Here is a 23274-nt window from a genome sequence, read left to right on the forward strand (position 1 = left end):
ATCGTGAACTGTTTTGTCATTCTTGTTCAATAAAGCCTAGAATCAAGACATGTATTTCTGTAGTATTTTATTATGTCACCCTTGCGGCGGCCCTGGACGACAGGATACGGAGATTTATTAATGTTATTAGTATTACATTGTTAATATTCATGTGTATTTAATGAACTGATAGCCGCTAAAAATTAAAATGTAACAAAGTTTCAACTCAAAATGAAGGCGTAGTTGGACTAACAGTTAATCACCAATTGTAAAAAAAATATTAAACTTTGAGAGCTTTTCATATTTTGTGTAGTTTGTTATGTCTAGACCTAGCTACTCTCTATGGCTGTATACTTACCATTCCATATAATTCTTTCATCATTGTAGAAATCCTTCTCCGCAATAAAATCAGTAATAAGGAAGATTAGTCTTATATAGACATGGTTAGAGGAGGATGACAACGACGATCTGATGGTTTGTCTTGCGTTTTATCTGACATAATGGCTGAGTCTAAAAATAATAAAAGGAGGGGGGGCTGTGTATGTACACCAACATCAAGTACTGCAACAACTACTCGGTTAAAAAGAAAATGTGCTGTTCTGATCTAGAACTACTGGCGCTCTCATTGAGACCTTTTTATTTGTACTTGACATTGTAATGTTTTTTGTTCCACCTACAGCCAAGATGAAAGTTGCAGCATCGCTGACTTACTGCACGAGTTTCAGAAAAGGGCAATGGACGCAACAGTAACCATACTGGGTGATGCACTTTGGAAGTTGACCTACCCACTTTCTATCAACACATCTCACGCCCCACAACAGAGAACATAACTCTGGCCTTACTTTACCATAACATCAAAGGGACATTCAGATAGACAATCAGAAGTTCGGCTTAAATATTACTCAAAGCAAAATTAAGATACTAGTTCAGAACACAAACACTACACCTCAAGTAAACATTAATGGCTTGGCTCCATCATATCCAACAATGCTGTACTGGATAGAGACATTAACAATAGGATAGCCAAAGGGATAGCCAAAGCAATGGGCACCATGTCACGGTTGCAGTAAAGAGTGTGGGACAACATATAGCTAATATTAAAGCCTTAGTCTACCGGACCTGTGTGATGAGCACCTTGCTATACGGAAGTGAAACAAGGTCAACCTACTCATGGCAGGAAAAAAAAGCTGAACGTCTATCACCTCCGATGCCTAAGCCAGATCTTTAAAATAAGGTGGCAAGATAAAATAACCAATGAGGAAGTGCTACGAAGAGCAGGGTTGCAGGACATCCGCTCTGTTACCAGCAGCAGACGCCTTGGCTGGCTTGGCCACGTTCGTAGAATGCCAGTAGGTCGACTTCCACAAGACATTCTGTAAGGTGATCCAATAGAAGGCAAGAGAGCCGCTGGTCGCCAACTTTTACGGTATACGGATGTATGCAAACGCGACATGAAGCTCTTCAAAATCGACACTAGCAGCTGGGAAAAAGTAGCACTGGATATAGAGATAGCATAAATGAAGGGTCTCGGATTGCAGATGCCATACAGAACAGAAGCAGAAAGAAGGGTGAAAATGCAACAGCCCCTGGTGATTATAAGCCCAACCTGCGACCACATGATTGGTCTCTTTAGTCACACAAGAAGTTGCAAAGGGAAAAGATCGTCTCTCGAGACGTAAAATGCCACAAAGACAGAGAGACAATCAAGGCACCAAGGAATTGTCTAGATGTCAACCAAGAAGTGCCTTGTTTTATGTTTGTAATGTCTTTCCCATATTGATGAAATGCCCTTGTAAAGAATTGACAGTAGTTTAGTTCAGTAATAGAAAAATTATTGATATATTTTTTTTCCAAGTGGGGGAGAAATCTGTTAGACACTTAGTATTATTAGTTTATATAGAGACGCACCATAATTGACGGATTTTGAACTCGACTAGTGACGTTATGACTTAGTGGGTTAGAGGCTACCTAGAGACAGAAAATCAGTTGGTGATAGGATTTCATAAGGGTAAGACGTATTTTATAGACAGAGACATCGACTGTGGTCTTTTGTTGGATTAATCATTCATCTGAATTATCTAATGGTTTTTGGACTTCTTTTCTTCACTTGTTACTTTCTTTGTATGTGCGTATAAGTCTTAGTGGTTAGTCGCATTGAATACACCCGCACAAGAAACCCAGACATCTCCAGAGTAATCTGTCGAGGTCAGACAGGCATCAATAACTACATGACAGATAGGCACATCACATTCCCCAAACTGCTGGGTTGTCTAGACTGCACCGACTGGAATGTTTTAGAAAGACTTCAAATCTGGAAGAATGGGTCGAAGCATTGACGAATTACATTAATTTCTGTGAAAACATGTGTATCAGTATTAAAAGTATTAAGATCTACCCCAACAATAAGCTGCACTGGAAAAAAAAACGAGAGATCAACAAAAAGAATAGAGCATTTATGAGTAGCGACAGACAGGATAGGAAAGGAGCACGCACAACGAAATCTCAACGTTGCTCATGAAGAAAGGAGGAGAAACTATCGCACTAAGCTAGAAGACTCAATTAAGACAATTAACATAAGACAGACGTAGGGTATCATGATCAAAATGGCAGGAACACAAGTCAAAAGTAAAAATAATATCGTTACAAGAGACTACGAAACATTATCCAACTAACGAGTTTTAATTATTTTAGACTTAAAGCCCTTAAAGATGTCAAAGTCTACAACTGTTTAGAAATAGCGATTACCAAAGAGCAACTTGTCAACTCAATGAAAGCTGGTGGCCTGATGGAATAAAGGGCAGCAAAGATTACAACTTAAAAAAATGTCATCATTTAATGTTGGCGAAAAGATTTTGGCGATGTTTTATCACGCTCACATCTGCAATATCAGAATGAAATTCGATCAAAGGCTTATTTCAGAGAAGAATGAAGAAAGAAGGTTGACAGATCCTGTGTGGTCCCCCAACGGTCCAACAGACCAAGGGATAGGTGAAGGTGAAGCTAAATGTGAACCTGGCCTAAAAAATGTCATATAACTATTATATGGAAGCGTGTTCGAGAGGCTAAGTAGGCTTGAACGTGGCTTGTTTTACTATCATAGAAGAGATACACGACAAAGATAGTAAAGATAAACAGACACAAAAGCTCTTTTGTATTCCTTTGTTTGATTATTTAATACAATTCAACTAACTGATATAAACATTTCACATGCAAATTTTGAGTCTGGTGTGAATGTATATTTTGTTTTTCTATAGTTCTAATGTTTTGTTTGTTGTAATTTTCAAATTTATTTATTTATTTATGGACAATAAAGATTATTATTATTATAATGTTAAAAATGAAAGAATATTTATTCTCTAACGCTGCCAGGGTCGAGTTTCGTTAAAGAGAAACAAAATTTATTGTAGTCCTTTTATCAGTTTCCAGTGAGGAATTTTCTGGCGATGTGACAGGTTTGCAGCAGGTCTTGTCCTCTGACAAGAAACGAGAATGTTACTAGGAATGTTAAGGGCCTTGAAGGTATCTGTGAAATCAGTTGTTAGGTTGATATAACAATGGGGTTTATTGTTATTTTGGATAACTTCCATAAACACTTACTCTCCAGGCCTAGTTTTCCATATTTTCGTTGTTTTTCCATTTCAATTTTTCTTTTATTATTATTATTATTATTATGCTAAGCGTTTCATTGAATCAATACAAAGCGAAACTCAGACCAATATCCTCCAAATATTTTTCTGCTATAAATTTAGTTATATTTTATTATTACTAGTCAACCAGCGGTGTACCTTAAGCCGCTATTTAGTATGGCCGGCCTTATGCAACCTAGGTGATCGCAGTGGACCCCGCGCTAATTCTGGGTGTAAATTATTAAATTAAACCATTTTATAACTTATAACAGATTTCCCGCGGTCGCCTGATTTACCAGGATTAAATTTAAAAAATATACGAAAAAGTCCTTGAAATATCCGAAAATTATTAAAATCTTTAGAAAAATCTCCTACTAATCTCCTGAAATATAGGGAAAATTGTCATTTTGATGTGTCATTCAATATGGAAAATGCCAATCCTACGCGCGATAAAAAAACGGCATTATACAATAACGTAATTGTGGAATTTGGCAAAAGAAGCTTCTCGCGCCTCAAACTATTGAAGAATTGCTTGAGGTCAACAATTCTCGAAGATAGTTTGAAACATTTGGTAATTCTTGCTATTGAGCATGATCTATGTAGGAATTTTTATGATATACTGTATGACTTCGCCACACGCAAGGTTCGTAAAGTAATTCTGTACGTAGTAAAGAATGAATTAAATGCAAAGATGAACTTATTTTCTAATACAAACTCTTAATTTTCAATTATTATCCGTATCCCTACCCAAACTGGGACCCGCGAAATCCATTTAGCATAGGGCCCCGCAATTGTTAAGTCCGGCCCTTCTAGTTAGTGGCGGGTAAATACAGAGTAGATTACTTGTTTGAGCCTTGCTCTATGTCACCTAGAAAGTTACGTGGGGTAACTCTAGTCCAGCTTGCAGAAATAAAAGAGATATCTTTCCATGACTTTTTCATCGTAGTGTCCTGCATGGTTGGGCCACGAAGAGAATTATATATATACATAATACTATGGGCTAATGAATTTTTGACCCAGAGAGCTCAGAGGGTTAGGGTAAACAATGTTATATCTAATGAACGCATAGTTAACACAGGGGCGCCATTGTGGTTCATTTTGTACACCAATGATTTTCAATCCGATAGTTCTTGTTGCTCCTTCACAAAATTCGCTGATGATGCGGCTCTTCCTGTCCTGCTCTCAGAGAGCTCAGACGTAAATGAGTATTTCAAAGAATTAGAACACATTGAAGAATACTGTAAAGATAATTTTTTATTATTAAATGTAAAAAAAACCAAAGAAATGATAATCGATTTTCGTAGGGACAAGAAGGAAAATGATATTGTTTCTGTAGCTGGAGAGACTATTGAACTTGTGCAAACCTTTAAATATCTTGGTACTATCCTAGACAATAAACTAAATTTTACTGCAAATACTGATTATATCAGCAAAAAAGGGCAGCAAAGATTACGACTACTAAGAAAACTGTCCTCGTTTATGTTAGCGAAAAGGCCTTGGCCATGTTTTATCACGCTCACATCTGCAATATTTTAAGTTTCAATATCACTGCCTGGTATGGCAATCTGAGCATTAAAAATAAAAATAAACTTAATAGAATCCTAAATGCTGCTGGCAAAATCATTGGCAAAAAACAAACACCATTTGGGCAGTTGTTTGAGACAAACATCTATAAAAAAGCTAACAAGATCCTCGAAATAAAGAATCACCCTTTGTGTCAGGATTTTGTGATTTTACCATCACAAAAGAGATACAAGACACCGATAGCAAAGACAAACAGACACAAACACTCTTTTGTTCCCCTGGCAATCAAATCATTAAATAAGAACAATCTGGTATAAACTTTGTCACATGTAAATTATGAGTGAGTCTGGTGTGAATGTACACTTTGGTTTCTTATAGTTATAATGTTTTTTGTTTGGTGTAATGCACAAATTGTAAGACAAATTTCCTTACGGATAATAAAGATTATTATTATTATTATGTTAGAAATGAATGAGTAGTCATTCTCTGGCGCTGCCAGGGTCGAGTTTCGCTAAAGAGAAACCAAATTCATCGTAGTCCCTTTAACAGTTTCCACTGAGGAATTTTCTGGTGATGTGGCAGGTCTGCAGCAGTACCGCCCTCTGACAGGCAACGAAGATGTTCCTAGGAATGTTAAGGGCCTTGAAGGTGTCTGTGAGGTCAGTTGTTATTATCCCCTCGGTTGATATAACAATGGGGTATATTGTTATTTTGGACAATTTCCATAGACGCTTAATCTCCAAGCCTAGGTTCCCATATTTTCTTTGTTTTTCTATCTCAGTTTTTCTTAAATTATGACACAGTGGAACGGCGATATCGATAATGGTAGCGGTTTTTTCTTTTTTATCGATGAACAGCAGATCCGGGCGATTGAAATCTACCGTTTTGTCGGTCAGAATAGGCCTATCCCAGTACAGCAGATGTTCAGTAGACTCGAGAACCTCTTGCGGAGAGTATTTATAATAAGGGGGAGTGTCCTTACCGATCAATTTGTACGTCAAAGCCAGGTGTTGGTGTATTAACTTTGCAACTTGGTTATGGCGACCTAGGTAGGCTGATTCTGATAGGGCTGGACATCCTGCCATAATGTGTTCAATCGACTCGCCCACATTTCCACATTTTCGGCATTTGTCGACAACATTGAGTTTCAGGATATTATTATTATTATTATTATTATTATTATTATATATATTATATATATATATATATATATATATATATATATATATATATATATATATATATATATATATATATATATATATATATATATATATATATAGAGAGAGAGAGAGAGAGAGAGAGAGAGAGAGAGAGAGAGATTATTTAAGGCCCACCGGATTAAGAGGGCTACTGAAAACAATACTTACACACTCCATAACAATCTAAGAAATACTTAATGTAAAGTTTCAGCAAGATAAGTCATATAATGTTAATTTCTAAGAAGAACAAACATTCGGACAGATTAACAACGTTGCGCATTATATATTAGATTAACATAAGATAACATCAGCATTGGTTTTGAAAATGTACTATTTACCTTGTTGGCTGCCATAATCCTGCATATCTGTAAAAAGCCTCATCTTGAGCATCAATGGGATATTCATCAAACACACCCCATCTTAGATGGGCCCATTCATGAACTAGGGTTTTTTCTGCGTCAAAAACAAAAACGAAATAATCAATGAATTTCTCATTTAAATATTTACAATATTTAGTAGCAAAATTATTGCTTTACTGCTTGTAAATGATTCAAATACTACTTAATACTACATACTACTTAATATTTTTTTACCCCAGAGGATATCTGTAGCTATTAGTATATCGCTATTGAAGAGGTTTTCCCAGTTTTCAATAACTTAAACGCTTAATGCTGTGAGTTTATGAGTTTATGTTTGTGCTATCTAAGTCTATGTGTTAGATTAAGATATGAAACTATATTATTCCTATTGGAGATTCCCTTCCACGACGGATTACTATTAATAGCTAGCTTTTTGGTGTCACCTGTGTAAAGAACAGAACAATGCAATGTGTGAATGTTGCGGGATGCACGAGGCATCAAGTGGTGAGGGGCAGTGGCGTAGCATCCATGGCGCGAAGGGGTTCAATGAACCCGGGCCCACGACCATTTGGGGCCCACAGCCTATGGCGTACCAAAAGGGGTTTATGGACTTAGGCCCATCACTCTTGACCAGTTGGGGCCCTCGCGAGATCACAGGGATGACACTATAGCATAGAATCTGAAAGGCTCCCTCAAAATATCCACAACGTTGCACGAACCTGATATTAGTTTTAAAACATTAACCCGTGGTTTAAGCTAGAGTGTATGCACCAGCTTCTTAGATTGCTTTAATATAATGTTATGTATTTCTGATCTTCTGGCTAAATGTACTAGTAGGCACACAAATAAAAACACTGCAATGAACTTGACGACTCAACTTTCAGCTTCATATAACTTTATTGACTATTAACTCTAACAATTCGTCACTGTAACATGTAGCGTAGAAGACTGTACAATATCTGTCAGTTTACAGTTAGCTATACTGAGTTGCAATTCATCTCTTCACTTCGTTGCAAATCATCTCTACTCAACTTGCATCGAGCCGTATTCCACAGAACAGACCAACGACACACTTCCCAGTGTCGCTCCAAGTTTCCCAAAGCTGAACCAAGTCGTACTCAAGTCTACCGAATCGGAGCCGTACACGTATCTTACATCGACTGTAACGGCTCAAGTCCACTGTAGTTGGCTGTATAGTCTTTAATAACGACAGTATTCCACTCCAGTTAACTCTAACCTAGTTAACTTGCATCGTGTCGTACACATCTCTCTTCTACTGTCTCGCACAGTAGACAACAGTAACGACGACTGTACCGAAGACTCTACCGACGACTTCCTACGACTCACTCACGACTCGCTTTCACATTAACTGTCTGGATTATATAGAGTCCCTAATCGGTCCTCCAAAGTTGCACAAACACTGCTAGTATCTTCTGGAACAACACGTGAGGAAACGTCACATCCTGTCTTTGTGTTTACATGTAGATTCCAGAGAACACACGCTGCAGTGTCATCTTGCCGGAGTCACACGTTGACCTCTACCTATCACTGTTCATTTGTAACAATAAGGAACTGCTTTCCATCAGGTTTATTGTAGTGGTGGCGAACCCTAATTGTACGTTTGAAAGGACTAATTGCCAGTTTGTGGTTTAGAAAATATTAATGTGTTGTACAGAAAAATAAGGAAAGGGGCGAAGCTATAGGGATAGCCCTGATAGTCACGAATTAATATTTCATCAGCTAAATATTCAATTTTCTCATATCTTAATTTTTTCTTTTATTTTCTGTATTTAAAATTAATAAATGTGTAGCTGATTTAAATGTCCAGAGCGGAAGTACTTTACTTAATGAAGATTTTAATCTAAATCGAATGTGAATTTAAAACTTTTGTATCCGACCCAACAAAGTAGATACTGTAAAATAGAAGTCATCATTACAATGTTGTGTTGTATTATGTAAAAAAAAATGTTAACAACAGAATAAAAACAAAGAAGGAAATTAAATATAAACAACCAAGCAATAATATTAAATACTAAGCAAGCAAAAGAAACAGTCTGTTACATAACGTGCTTGTGCTATTACAATGAATGGCGAAACCAAATTGAAGAACAGGTTTATAACAACAATCAAGAAGATAAAGAGATGTCTAAATTGATCATGTTATAATGTCATCCTCTGACCAATGCTTGGTATTATTATTATATTATATTAAATTTAACCAAAATCCTCTAAAATTGCTATGAATATTGAAATTTGACAGGACAACAAAGCCCCAGAGATAAAAGACCTGTTGGGCAATGCAGTTCTAACAAAATTATAGAAATAATTAGAGGGCCAATCGGCGCCATTTTTCTCTCTTTCATTAGAGAGCACTCAAGACATATCAATAGTTGATAAATTAACATAATTTTTTGTGATCTTCGATGTAGGAATACCCAAGAAAATAGCAATGACAAAGTCATTTCTAGGTTTTCATAGTTGTGAGGAATTGGTTGTACTATTGCTCCAAGTAATGATTATTTATTCTTAAATAAACTGCGAGGTTAAAGCTAGGATGGCACTTTCAATATGAGTGGATAGTATAATGGCCTTCTGGAATCGCTTGATAAAAAGAAGCCGCTCGCACATTTTGTTCACTTTGCTAACCACGATTTAAACTTGGTCTTAAATGATGCTGTCCGCTGTGTTCAAGACGTTGTAGATTTCTATGACTTAGTAAGTGTTTTTGCTCACAGCATCTCAGGATGGGCGCGTCTCGACTTCAATAGGGAGTGCGTAACTTCTAGGACCCTCAACAAATGTTACCCCACAAGAAGGTCACCAAGGAAAGATGTTCTCTAACAACAATAAGATGAAGGTATTTTGATGCCCTAAAGCTGTTAACACAAATTGCTTTGTGTTCCTCAAAGGAATAAAAAAAAAGGTCTGGAAGCTAAAATACTTAGAGGTAAATTAGAAACATTCAATAATATTGCTCAACTTATTGTTAGGTACACAATTGTAAGCGCAGTCAGAGATGTGTCAAAAATGTTTGAAAGTGAGCAGCAAGACCTACATAAAACAGAAAGTCAACTGAAGAAGATCTAGATTGAAGTAAATCTTTGAGAAATGACTTCTAGAGAGTAATAAATGAGGCTGCTGAAGTAGCTTGATCTTGAGGTGTTCATAACGTTTTTGCACTACACCATTGCTGAAAGATATTAAGGAATTTGATGAGCCTACCACTAATTACTGTAAAAAAATAATTCAAATTCAAGATTTCAGAGAAGACTTTCAAATTCAACGTATATAACGGGACTATCATTGTCATTGATTCACAATTACTTGACAAATTTCATGGACATAAAATATTGTCATCATGTTTCATTGCCAAGTTTCATTTCAAGTACAAATGACAAAGAATTGTATGATGTAACCATTCTCTAGTCGCATTTGACCCAGATGATATTGACTTAAAATAGTGTTCATGGATCAATCTTTCATAATGACATATCAAGTCTGTGTACGAGATTTGGCTGTTTATTTCTTTTTCGTAAACAGATACATGATATTTGACTGTTTTTATTTTAGACAACTACATTTTATCATCATGGTTTCCAAACATTGTCTCAGCATGCATCTTATTTCACTCTTTGTCTGTATCAATGTGTTCAGAATAGTGGTCATTTTCGAAATTTCGATTGATCAAAAAATTATTTTAGAATTTCTTTGACACAGAACACTTTGTGTTCTTTCCATTGAGTGAGTAGCAGCCAAAAGCCTAGAAATAGATGCCCCACTGGTTACTGACTTTGCTATATAAAAGCCAGAAAAATGTTCCAACTATTTACTGTTAGATGATGGAAGTAGGATTAGATTATAGTTTGTATCAATATTTAAAAGTTTTCACCTAAATGTTTTAGGAATGTAAATGTGTAGAATGTAGAACTTATAAAACATTTCTTTATTTAATCGAAACATCTTTAAGTCGTTTAATTCTCTTAAGACATTGTACAAACATTGACTTTAAAGACACTCTAATTACTTGTGAGTCCTAATTGAATCAAACGTAGTGACATTGTTACTGATAAAAAAGATACTCTACTTGCATTGGAATGTCTTTCAGTAAATATACCAATATATTTAAATTATTCAATTGTTTTGTCTCACTTTACATTCATCTTATTAGGGAAAGGGGGGCCCACCAAGATATTGTTGAACCCGGGCACACGAGTACCTTGCTACGCTACTGGTGAGGGGCATCAAGCCATTTTCAGTATGTACTGAGATTACTAACCAAAAGAAAAAAAATACTTTTTAAAAAAACAAAGCTTATCTAAGGCAAAGAAACGTAAAAAAAATCAATGCCATATATCTTAAAACTGCAAGGTTTAACTCCCTTTTTATGTAAAATAAAAAATGGTAACCTGGTGAAGATTTTGTATTAGCACACAAGAAATAACTACGGAAGGAAGTGCCTTTCTTGGATTCGATTATTCAAGAACTAATCACCCAATTTCATTAAATTCATGATTTGACAAATAAAAATGAATTTTTATCACCTTCCCAACTATTGGATCCTATTGTTTGAGACAAACATCCATAAAAAAAAGCTAAAAAGATTCTAGAAATAAAAAATCACCCTTTGGGTCAGAATTTTGTGATTTTAAAGATACAAGACAACGATAGCAAAGACAAACAGACACAAAAACTCTTTTGTTCTCCGTAATCAAATCATTAAATAAGAAACTATCTGATATAATCATGTAAATTAGGAGTGAGTCTGGTGTGAATGTACATTATGGTTTTTACAATGTTTTGTTTGGTGTAATGCACAAATTGTAATACACATTTCTTTACGGACAATAAGGATTATTATTAATATTATTGTTATATATATATATATATTGTTACAAATGACCAGTGACAGGAAGAGGTTAACGTGTGACCCCGACGAGATAACACAGCAGCGGGTGTTCCCTGGAATGTACATGTATAAACAGAGACAGGATGTGACGTGTCCTCACGTGTTGTTCCAGGGGACGAACAGATCTAAGTAGGGGGACAGTTACTAATGAAGTAACAGATAAAGGTCACTACGTGTGACCCCGACTTGATGACACTGCAGTGAGTGTTTTCTGGAATCTACATGTATAAATAAAGACAGGATGTGACGTTTCCTCCCTTGTTATTCCAGAGGATACTAGCCGTGTTTGTGCAACTTTGGACAAGCGATTAGGGACTCTATATAAGCCAGAGAGTTAATGTGAAAGTCAGTCGTATGGAGTCGTGATTGAGCCGTTACAGTCGATACAGACGATGTAAGACGTGTGCGGCTCTGTGGAAGAGAAATGTGTACGACTCGATGCAAGTTAACTAGGGTAGAGTTAACTGGAGTGGACTACTGTCGTTAAAGTCTATACAGCGAACTACAGTGGACTTGAGCCGTTACAGTCGATACAGTCGATACAGTCGATGTAAGACGTGTGCGGCTCTGATTCGGTAGACTTGAGTACGACTTGGTTCAGCTTTGAGAGACCTGGAGCGACACTGGGAAGTGTGTCGTTGGTCTGTTCTGTGGAAAAGTACTCGATGCAAGTTGAGAAGAGATGAATTGCAACGAAGTATAGCTAACTGTAAAATGACAGATATTGTACATTCTTCTACGCTACATGTTACAGTGACGAATTGTTAGAGTTAATAGTCATTAAAGTTATATGAAACTGAAAGTTTAGTCGTCAAGTTCTTTACAGTGTTTTTATTTGTGTGCCAACTAATACTTCTAGCCAGAAGATTCAGAAATACGTAACAATATATTGTTACGAATCTCCCTATCCAGGCTCGCTGCAAATTGCACCAAACGACACCAACAACTTAAAGAACTTGACAACTCTGGGCTTGAAAATAAAGTAATAGTTTAATGTCAATAAATAACAGCCAATACTGTACAATTAGCAGCACGTAACACAAGACTGTACAAATATATATATATATAGTTCGTCCATCGTGGTTCGATGATGACCACTTTGTCATCCAGGGGGCTGATGGCTTTGCACTGGGGTTTTATGCCTCTTCATGTGGCTGGTGAGACCTATGTGAGCCCGGAATGTTCGGCTGCACACTGGGCAGGTTATTCCAGCTGGAGCTAGTGTCGTTTGTCTTGCTTTTCTTTTCTGGCGTTTTTCTTCTGCCTGCGTTGTTCTTTTTTCCTCAGCAACCTGTGCGCCAGTTTTCACAGCGTGACGCCATGATGTTCTGTCGTGTGCCTCTTTCTCCCAGGTGCCAGGGTCTATGCTGAACGCCTTCAGAGAAGCTTTGAGGGTGTCCCTGAAGCGCTTTCTTTGCCCACCTTGCGAGCGCTTTCCTTCGCTTAGTTGGCCATACAAGAGTCGTTTTGGGATGCGGTGGTCTTCCATTCTGTAGACGTGGCCTGCCCATCGCAGCTGGGACTGCATCAGGATTGTGTGGATGCTTTGCAGACACGCTCTTCGAAGGAATTCTGTATCTGGTATTTTGTCTTGCCATTTGACATTTAGTATTTTTCTCAGACATGTCATGTGGAAGCGGTTTAGTCTCTTTGCATGTTTACTGTACACTGTCCATGTTTCTGAGGCATAGAGCAATGTAGGGAGGATGACGGCTCTATAGACCCCTAGCTTGGTGTTTGTGGTGATACCACGTCTGTTCCAGACATTTGTAGACAGTCTGCCATAGGATGGCGATACGCAGGTCGATTTCACTATCGATTTTTTTCATTTCTGGAGAGTGTGCTGCCAAGATATATGAATTTGTCCACTGCGTTTATATCCTGTCCATTTATAGTAATGCTTGGATCCGAGTAGGCTTTCCCAGGAGCAGGTAGATATAATACTTCAGTCTTGTTCGTATTGATGGTAAGGCCAAAGTCTGAGCATGCTCTTGAGAAGTCACTGACGATGCTCTGCAGATCGTTTTCAGAGCAGGCATTTAGGGCAGTCATCAGCAAATAGCAAGTCTCTGATTACTGCTGCATTTGTTTTTGATTTTGCTTTAAGCCGACTCGGGTTGAATAGGCCACCATCAAATCTGTATGATATATTTATCCCGTTGTTTTCTCTATTTGTGAATGCATCTGTCAGCATAGCGGAGAACATGATACTGAACAGTGTAGGTGCTAGGACACAGCCTTGTTTTACCCCGTTTGATACTTCGAAGGGCTCTGATGGTTCTCCACTTTCTTGGACACGAGCCTTCATGCCATCATGAAATAGTCTCACCATGGTTATGAATTTTTGTGGACAGCCATACTTTGACATGATCTTCCAGAGTCCTTCTCTGCTAACAGTGTCGAATGCCTTTGTTAAGTCGACATATATTGAGAACAGGTCAGCATTTTGTTCTTGGCATTTTTCCTGGAGCTGCCTTGTACTGAGCCGTTGTAACGAACTGTAGATCGGGAAGTTGTGACTGCCTGGTCTCTGATACCTTCGCTCTTTATATAAGGTCCCTGCTGGCCTTCTAGAACCGGACAGAACGTCGCTCGACCATTCTGGGTGACACTCCTGAGCTCTGTTCACGACGTCGATCCTTCCCGAACCATCATGTTGATACTCGTCTCGGCCGATCGTCGTAACTCGTCAGGGTTCACCGCTCGTCTAGCGCTGGCCGGGGGCGATTGCGTCGGCTGACTACACACACACACCACCACCCCCATCTGTGCCACCACCAGGTTTATAACAATATATATATATATATATATATATATATATATCACAGTTAGGTTTCTCCCTAACCCTAACCTGTCAAGCTCATCACTTTTTCTGTTTTGTCTGGACAGTTGAGAGCGCTGTTTCATCGGTATTGAAGATCCTAAGAGCATCTAATTTATTTTCTGTAATGTCAAAAATCTGCTAACTGCTATCTTGTTAAAACCGGTACTACGTGCAAGAGATGTTGCTTTAGGTTGCCGCAAGCTCAGATTGTGACGTTTCTTAAAATCTCTAAACCAGTCTTTTCCTGCCATTCCTTCTGTTTTATTAAATCTGTGAGACAAGCCATTTATTTCTGCTATTTGGTATGCAAGACATCTTATATCATTTCTGGTCAGGCCGAACAGCATTCCTTCCAGTTGATTGATGTGACTGACAAGTTCATTCTCAAGCTCCGCTGGGAGAACTATCATTCTACCTCTTAGTACTACGTTCCCATTCGCAAACATGTTTTTTTTCCATCTAAGTGTCTTTTCAGGGTTGGTTTAGAAATACCATAAAGTCTAGACACTTCATTGAGATAATATTTATTCCTCAATGTTTCTAAGGCATGCCTCCTGGGACCAAGTTGCAGCTCTGCCCCTGGGGAAAAAAATAATGAATGTCAATGATTATTAAATTGATTGCTATAGTCTATATGGTATTTTTTTTTTAATGTAGATCTACTTATAGTTAAGGGCTAGATTATGTCTAGTCTAAAATTAAGATATAGCCTTAATTTCCTTAGATCTAAATCTTCTAGATTTAGCGCTCATCTTTGTAGTCTTTACTCTAAAGTCTATAGTTATAAGAAAGTTATAGTTACATAGAATATGATTCTAAATCTAGATATAAATTATATTATAAATCTAGATAGATCTTTAGCAATTACTAAATCTAGATTCTAGCTTTAAAAACATAAAATAAGAAGGTTATTCGATCTATATCTAGATATTAGGTCGAGATCAACTCTGGGGCTAAATAGTACCGAGTATCGGATAATTAGTACTCCCGGTACTCTTTACCCTCCTATCTCCGGTACTATTTACCACAAGGGGTCAGCCCACATAACAGTATATGGGATTAACATGCCTAAAAAAATGATGTACAGCAGCATTATTTCCTAAAGGAAAGGTTGGTTAACAATGCAATAGCTTTTGGAACATGATAGGTTGCCTCATTAGATAATTATACAATTTCAAACATGCGCAAAAATTACATAAAAAAAAGGAAAAAATGAATAAAACCTTACCGTTTTGAGGTCTGTTGATGAAACTCCATAAAATTAATTTCTGTTCTCAGAAAGCCACCACAAACGGAGGAGCTGGAATACTCATTGAATGGCCCAATGGGGAAAAATTAATTAAAAAATTTAGTTCATTGTAACTAATGAGCTCTATGACAACCACAGAGAATAAATAGGAGCACTGGAGCTAACAGCTACCATGCAAATGAATCAGCCAAGTTTGCCAAACAGTTAAATTCTGTTCTTGACCAATATAAAAACAGTCCTTCAAAGCTTAACAAACTCTGATGCCTCCTGAATAAAACAACTCATGACGTTCGGTGGTCACTTTACCTGCTCGCATCTCCCGTCTGGAGGTTTAGGCTAGGATGTAATTATCCACATAATCTGAAGGAACATCCAAAAGATTGTGTACAAAACATATTGATGACCTTGTAAAACTCAATAGCAACAGCAAGAACGCTGTTCTTCAATGTTGAAATAGAAGGCTGACACACTTGCCAAATGTGAGAAAACAAATACACACTTGAACATCGCACTCTATCCGGAAGAAATGAAGAAACTAATAGTGAATTATAAAAACGAGAATGGACAAGCTCTCTTTCGATATACAAGAAAGATGACACCTATTATAAAATATCCCGATAGGACTTCTAATTTTTCACATCAGAACCGTACACATCATAATGAGAAAACATATGTTCCGGAAGCTCAAAATTGTGACCATTGCAATTTGCCTTTTTGGAGTGTCACCAGAGAATGCCCCACCATGTCTTCAAAGTTGCATTCTTCATCAAGAGGCCCAAAAGAAGACACCGGTCACAAAACACAAATATGAATATTTTTTAATGATATGAGTTTATGTATGAGTTTTTACAATTTCTTCAACGGCTGGTTAATTCAATAATTTACCTATCGTGCGCGGTATTCATTATTTTACTATAAGAAAAGATATATAGTAAAACGCTCACTCATCATCATCTTCTCAATGTCAGGTCAAAGATAGATTTTGTGGGTGTATTCTGAACTTTATCTTTGAGTGTTTGAAAGCTTTGCAAACCTTCATCTTTTTATCAGGGTGGCATCATCTCAAATGATCCTCCAGCTTAATTGGTCTCATAGCATCATACAAAAAATGGCACATTAACACTCGCTTGTTTGACAAGGAAGTAATGAAGTTCAAGTTCAAATACTTAACGCTGTACAGTCTACATTTCTTTTTGTTAAAGTTATAACTAGACAAAACTACACTATTTAAATATTGTTATTAAATTAAATAAAACAATTTTCATTCAATCAGCAGGATAAAAAATTTAAGGATTTCCTAAGGTACAAATCATAGTGTGTATGAAAAAAATTCCAATTGTCAAAATTAAAGTCACGACATGCTGAATTGATATTCTTTATCGTAGACCCCCGTGCACATCTCATAGACCCCCAATTCTCTTTTTAACTTTCGTAGACCCCTTGATAGTCTTCGTAGACCCCTAGGGGTCAATATAGACCACTTTGGGAATCACTGGTCTAGATGTAGATCTATGTCTAACTCAAGATCTACTTTATACTTTAACACATGAACATACAAAATTAAGTCTATTCATTTCAAATGTTAATCAAATATATGTAGGCCCACAAGCAAATGGTTTTATTTGAAAAAAAAAATGCATTTAAGTCAATTAGCTATTTTTAGAGCTCCATTTATACTCATTTTTACATTCACGCATTCCGCATTCGCCTTACTTATAACATTATTATTTCGTTTAATTGTTTACAAAACACTCTCAGTGACTATATCGGCCGTGATACGCAAATAAAGACCCGCGGACCGCGGATAATATATGTCTAGTATATATATACATATATATAAACGAAATAATAATGTTATAATATATACTAGGGGTGCAACGAATAGTAGGCTACATTCTCAAAAACGCGATTTGTATATAAATATACCATGACCCATTATTTAAAATATAAATCCCCTTTCATTAAATATCGGATGTGACTGCGCTATATACATTATTATAATTATTGTAATAATTTTCATCATTAATGACTTCATACTAAGTTGCTCGACCGACTAACCCACTCTTTAGTGGACGAGGTCTTATCTGAAAGCCAATGTGGTTTCAGAGCCTGTGGAGGTACATCTGACATGATATTTGTTCTGCGACAATTACAAGAAAAATGCAAAGAGCAGAACTTAAACCTATATGCTGCGTTTGTGGACCTCACCAAGGCTTTCGACACGGTCAGTCGCGATGGTTTGTGGAGGATTTTGGCCAGGCTGGGTTGCCCATCTACGTTCCTATCCATTCTCAAGCAGCTTCACGTGGGACAAAGAGGCCAGATCAGACACGAGGATCACCGTAAACGGACAGCCCCTTAATATGGTAGACCACTTCACATATCTAGGTAGTATAGTGTCAATGACGCCTCACTTTCAAGGGAAGTTGATAACCGTCTGGCCAGGGCCAGTACTAGTAGCGCTTTTGGACGCCTTCAGGCGAGAGTTTGGCGGAACAGATCGCTCCGCCTGCCTACAAAAATCAGTGTCTACCAGGCGGTGGTTCTCTCAACCCTTCTGTATGGCTCCGATACATGAACACTATACAGAAAACAACTAAGACTTCTTGAGCGCTTCCACCAAAGATGCTTGCGCTCCATCATGGACATACGGTAGCAGGACCGCACTACAAACAGCGATGTCCTTGCGAACGCCGGTATGGACAGTATAGACTATAGAGGGACTTATTTTGGTCCGACAGTTACGCTGGGTAGGGCACGTATCCCGTATTGGAGACGAACGTATGCCAAAGGCAGTCTTTTTTGATGAGCTAAAAAGTGGTCGACGTAACAGAGGCGCCACACGGAAACGCTTCAAAGACCAGCTTAGGCGTCAACTTTCCTTGGCAGACATAGAAGAGAGCACCTGGTTGCATGCGGCCTCAGAACGAGACAGCTGGAGGTCACTAACGAAGGCCGCGGGATACACATTGGAGACCAAGAGAAAGTCTGCGGCCGAGGAATATATGTAGGTCACAGCTTGGACTGCACAGCCACGGGAAATACTGCATTCCTCACTAATCTTGGGACTCGAAGACTAGCCTTCCATAAGTTTGCCATTAATTATAATAGTAGGAAAATTGATTTAGATCTAGATTTATTTGTTTAATTACATACTTTTTTTTTGTAAGCCCTAAGTGTAGTATTTTTAGATCTATGTTATTAAAAATAAACAAAAAGAAACTTACTTTTTCTTTTCAAATCGCATAAAGTAGAGCTTTATACCCATATTGAGCTGTGAATAAGTTGGGTGGTTTGCAATTTCGCGGATGTGTGTATGTGTTAAAGTTAATTTCTAATAAGTATTGTTAAAGAGCTAATTGTCGCGCCTATCTTTTTTTTTTTTTTTTTTTTTGCTGCGTTATATCCATGTTTTCTTATTTAACCTCTCTCATCCCTCTTTTGGTTAAATTTTATTGGAACCTTTAAAAGACGGGGGAGGGAAAGAGCAATAGTAAATGGGAGTGCCATCAAAGGCCCATGCCGACCAGCGAAATGATTAGGCCAAACACAACCTCGAAGACATCAAAGCAGTCCATGCCGCTCGTGCATAGCAGAAAGTACGGTCTAACCGTCTAACGTTTTGCGATAATACGTACAGTGTATAGTGTTGTTTTTTTTTTTTGTTTGATATTCTTGCTGAATTTCAAAAAAAATTAATTGTAATAAGAATTTTTTTTTAAATTTGTTCAGGCCTTTGTGTCTTGCTGCTGTCATTTTTAGCGGCCCCCGAAAGGGGAAAAGACGCTATTAGTTTTGTGCGAAATGTCTGTCCGTCCGTCCCGTTTAGATCTCGTAAACTAGAAGAGATATTGAAAATCCGACTTCACAATATTTTAGAACATTCAAAGTTCTGATGCAACGGCTACTTTTTTTTTCCTGAAAGCGAAAATTCTAATTTTTAAAATAAATTATGCAAGCAGTTTTTTATAAGAAAAAGCTAATTAGTATGCATTATATGTTAGACCTAATTTAAGACGAATAGTAATCTTATAAACACCATTCTCGTGAACATTTTTTCTAAATAGCGGAAATTTTTTTTTTTATTTTTGAGGATTCGAATATGAGATTGGTGAAGACTGGGATTTTCAACTTCTGAGTCTACCCAGCTCTTATGGGTACCTGACATTAGTTGGGGAAAAGCAAAGGCGGTTGGTCGTTGTGCTGGCTACATGACAACCTCGTTAACCTTAGGCCACAAAAACAGATGAACTTTACATCATCTGCCCTATAGACCACAAACTAGTTAGGCCAGGTTCACATCTAACTTTATATTCACTTTCACGTATCCTTTGATCTGCGGGACGGTTGGGGCACTACACAAGATCTGTTAACCTTCTTTCTCCATTCTTATCTCTCATTTGTCTTTGATATAATTTCATTCGGATTATCCGAATTATGTAAAACATTTTACTTCGGAGGCCGATTTTGAGTTTGTGCTTCCACACAAACTGTCTTTTGTAACCTTGTTTTTTTTTAAAGTTGTCTGCATTGAAATTTTTTTTTCTTTGGTAGCGATCAGACCGGCCCATTTGGTACCGGCTCACCGGGCATTTGCCCATTTGCCCATATAGCCAGTCCGCCCCTGCTGACGATGCTCTGCAGATCATTTTCAGAGCAGGCATTTAGGGCACAGTCGTCAGCAAGTCCCTGATTACTGCTTATTTTATTTTTGATTTTGCATTTAGCCGCCTCGGGTTGAATAGGCCACCATCAAATCTGTATTTATCCCTTTGTTATCTCTATTTATGAATGCAACTGTCAGCATAGCAGAGAACATAATACTCAACAGTGTGGGTGCTAGGACATAGCCTTGTTTTACCCCGTTTGATACTTCGAAGGGCTCGGATGGTTCTCCACTTTCCTGGACACAAGCCTTCATGCCATCATAAAATAGTCTCACCATGAATATGAATTTTTGTGGACATCTATACTTTGACATGATCTTCCAGAGTCCTTCTCTGCTAACAGTGTCGAATGCTTTTGTTAGGTCTGTGAGAAGTCAAAAACTCGCTGTCAGAGTCACTCTAAATTATCACAGCATTAATTATTATTTTTCATTATTTATTTATTTTATTTTAATTATTTCCCCATCCTACCCCTAAATTATTCACCCGCCACACCTTTTCCGCTCCAGGCTAGACTTAGTTGACCACATTGGAGATAGTTAAGGCGCGTCCTTTCATTTATCTTCCCTTGACCGGGGCAAAGATACACGCAGACTCTTTGATCTTATCGGCAGGATGTCTGACAGCCGCGGTGGACACCACCTTGTGTGGAATGCAAGTCACTCCTCCCCCCCCCTTTCTCCTACGTCTCTCTTTGATCTAGGAGATTACTCGAGTCAAAGTGCCTCTCGACGCTCCCATCTTAAGTCTAATTCACCCACGTGTAAGATAATTCTAAGCCTAGGACATTTCCTGTGTCCGCCCACATTTTCCAGGCCTTTGTATATAAGGTAAATTAAATCAAGTCAGACCCTCTCTTCCTCATTCAAGCTGAGCTATCGAGTCTGGACTATATCCTTTATTCTCCCTCCTAGAGGAATACCTGGTAGTAAGCCGAACTTAATCACAAGTTCCATCTTAATTACTTTTGTGCTATTTCCATTGGATATCATCATGTGTATTTTGCTTAGTTCATTTATATTTAATTAGTGCATTGTGTATTTCTCACTGGCGTAAGTAGAAAACATAAACATGTCCTAATGTATTTATTAGTATTGCATTAATCTATTAATGCTACGTTGCTCAATTGATCATTGATGCAACCATGTATATATTTGTACACCTTATTTTATTTCCTTTATCTCGGTTGACAGCCTTGATAATTCTACTATCGCACTAATACTGCGCTTAGAAAGGAGATATGAGTTATCTCCCCTGTATTGAATTATCTCCCCTTTACTCATTTTACTCTAATGAGAGTTGCGCCGCTTGAACGGACACACCATTCAAGCGCGCTCCATTGTTCTCGACCCACAGTCATATGTAATCATACCGTCAGGGTCGCTGACCACCGCCCAATTCAACCCCCCCCCCCTTTTCTTTCTCTATCCACCTGTGTTGCTTATTTGAGATTATTATTTCCCCTTTTATGTGCATTTTATATTATTACTTTCCCTTTTATGTACATTTTATATTGCTACTATCAGCCATCTATTTTTCCAAACCCCATTTGTCATCATCTCCCTATTGTGCTCTAAAGCAATTTTACCAATCTGACAAATGCACCTCAGTCGAGGGCATCGATAAGATGCATGAGAGACATGTCCTAACTTGTCTTTATTTATCCGCAGCCTCCCTCAGGTGTCTGCCTATTTAGGTGCTTAGTGCTATTCAGCACTGCACTAGCTCACTGACCTGCCTATTTATTTATTGGATCAACGATCTATTTACCTGCATCTGTGCTTAGTGCTATCCAGCACTGCACTTGCCTACTGAGATCTACTCAACTCTACCACTTGGCGCTATCGGCATTGCCCGCCTATTCGACAGCCCACCTGTCAAGCTATTAGGTGCGACGCCCCTATAGATTCAGATCTGTGTGAGACGTCATAGCTACGCCAACTATCTGCAACTCACTGGACATATCCTGTCAACTACGCTGCCCACGGCAGATCAGCTCTGCCCGCAGTAACCTTGTGCCCACGGTAGCCGGCCACCTGCCCTACTGTGCCCACTACAGATATTAGATTCTGGGGATTGAGACTCCACAAGAACTATATCACCGGCGTCCCTCTATCCGCTAGAGCGCCACCTCCAGCTGCAGAACCTCAAGCCAGGACACAGCCAGCTGCGACATCAACAGGAATACCAGCTAAGTCAGAGGACAAAGTGACATACTCTCTTATTAGGTGCAAGAGTGATGATTAAACATAGAATGTACTAGAGATAGATGCAAACCCTCCCCCTTTTTATCCTTATATGTATATTTATGTAAATAAATATTCTTTATTTTAACTTTTGTATCTATCTTTCATTGCTTTGTCTCGTTGCGTGTCTGCTCCCGATTCATATGCTGATAGGTTGGTGTGTGATAGCTTTAAAAATAATCATCCCCTAGACATAAAACGCGCCAAACACACGTCACATTGCCCCACCTGTCACAAGGTCGACATATATCGAGAAGAGATCAGTATTTGGTTCTTGGCATTTTTCCTGGAGCTGTCTTGCCGCAAAGATCATGTCAATGGTTCCACGCTCCATTCTGAAGCCGAATTGGCTTTTTGGTAGTAGACCATGTTCTAGATGTTGCATGAGCCGATTTAGTAGGATGCGTGCGAGAATTTTCCAAGCAATAGAGAGAAGAGATATCCCTCTGTGGTTGTCGCAGATTTGGCGGTTTCCTTTTCGCTTGTATAGTTGGACAATCATGGCATCTACGAAGTCTTGTGGTATTGACTCTTGTTCCCACATAATTAAGAACAGCTCATGAAGTCTTTTACTTTTTTGTAGACCTCTGCGGGAATGGAGTCAGCTCCTGGGGCTTTTCCACTTGCAAGGTGTTCAATGGCAAGGTCGGTTTTCTTTAGCGTAGGGGGTGTTATCCTTTTTTTTCATTTAT

At 38.1% G+C, this 23274-nt stretch overlaps 1 protein-coding gene across 1 annotated transcript in view; it reads right to left on the reverse strand.

The window, feature by feature from the left end:
- The window catches only part of LOC106059535 (calcium-activated chloride channel regulator 3A-1-like), a 376089-nt gene that overhangs the window by 274097 nt on the left and 78718 nt on the right, over positions 1-23274 (reverse strand). Inside the window, exon 4 of the mRNA XM_056025932.1 lies at positions 6670-6784. Coding sequence (XP_055881907.1) covers positions 6670-6784 — 115 coding nt within the window. The remainder of the gene's footprint in view (positions 1-6669; positions 6785-23274) is intronic.

Source organism: Biomphalaria glabrata, chromosome 4 (genome assembly GCF_947242115.1).
Source record: "Biomphalaria glabrata chromosome 4, xgBioGlab47.1, whole genome shotgun sequence".
NCBI lineage: Eukaryota > Metazoa > Mollusca > Gastropoda > Planorbidae > Biomphalaria > Biomphalaria glabrata.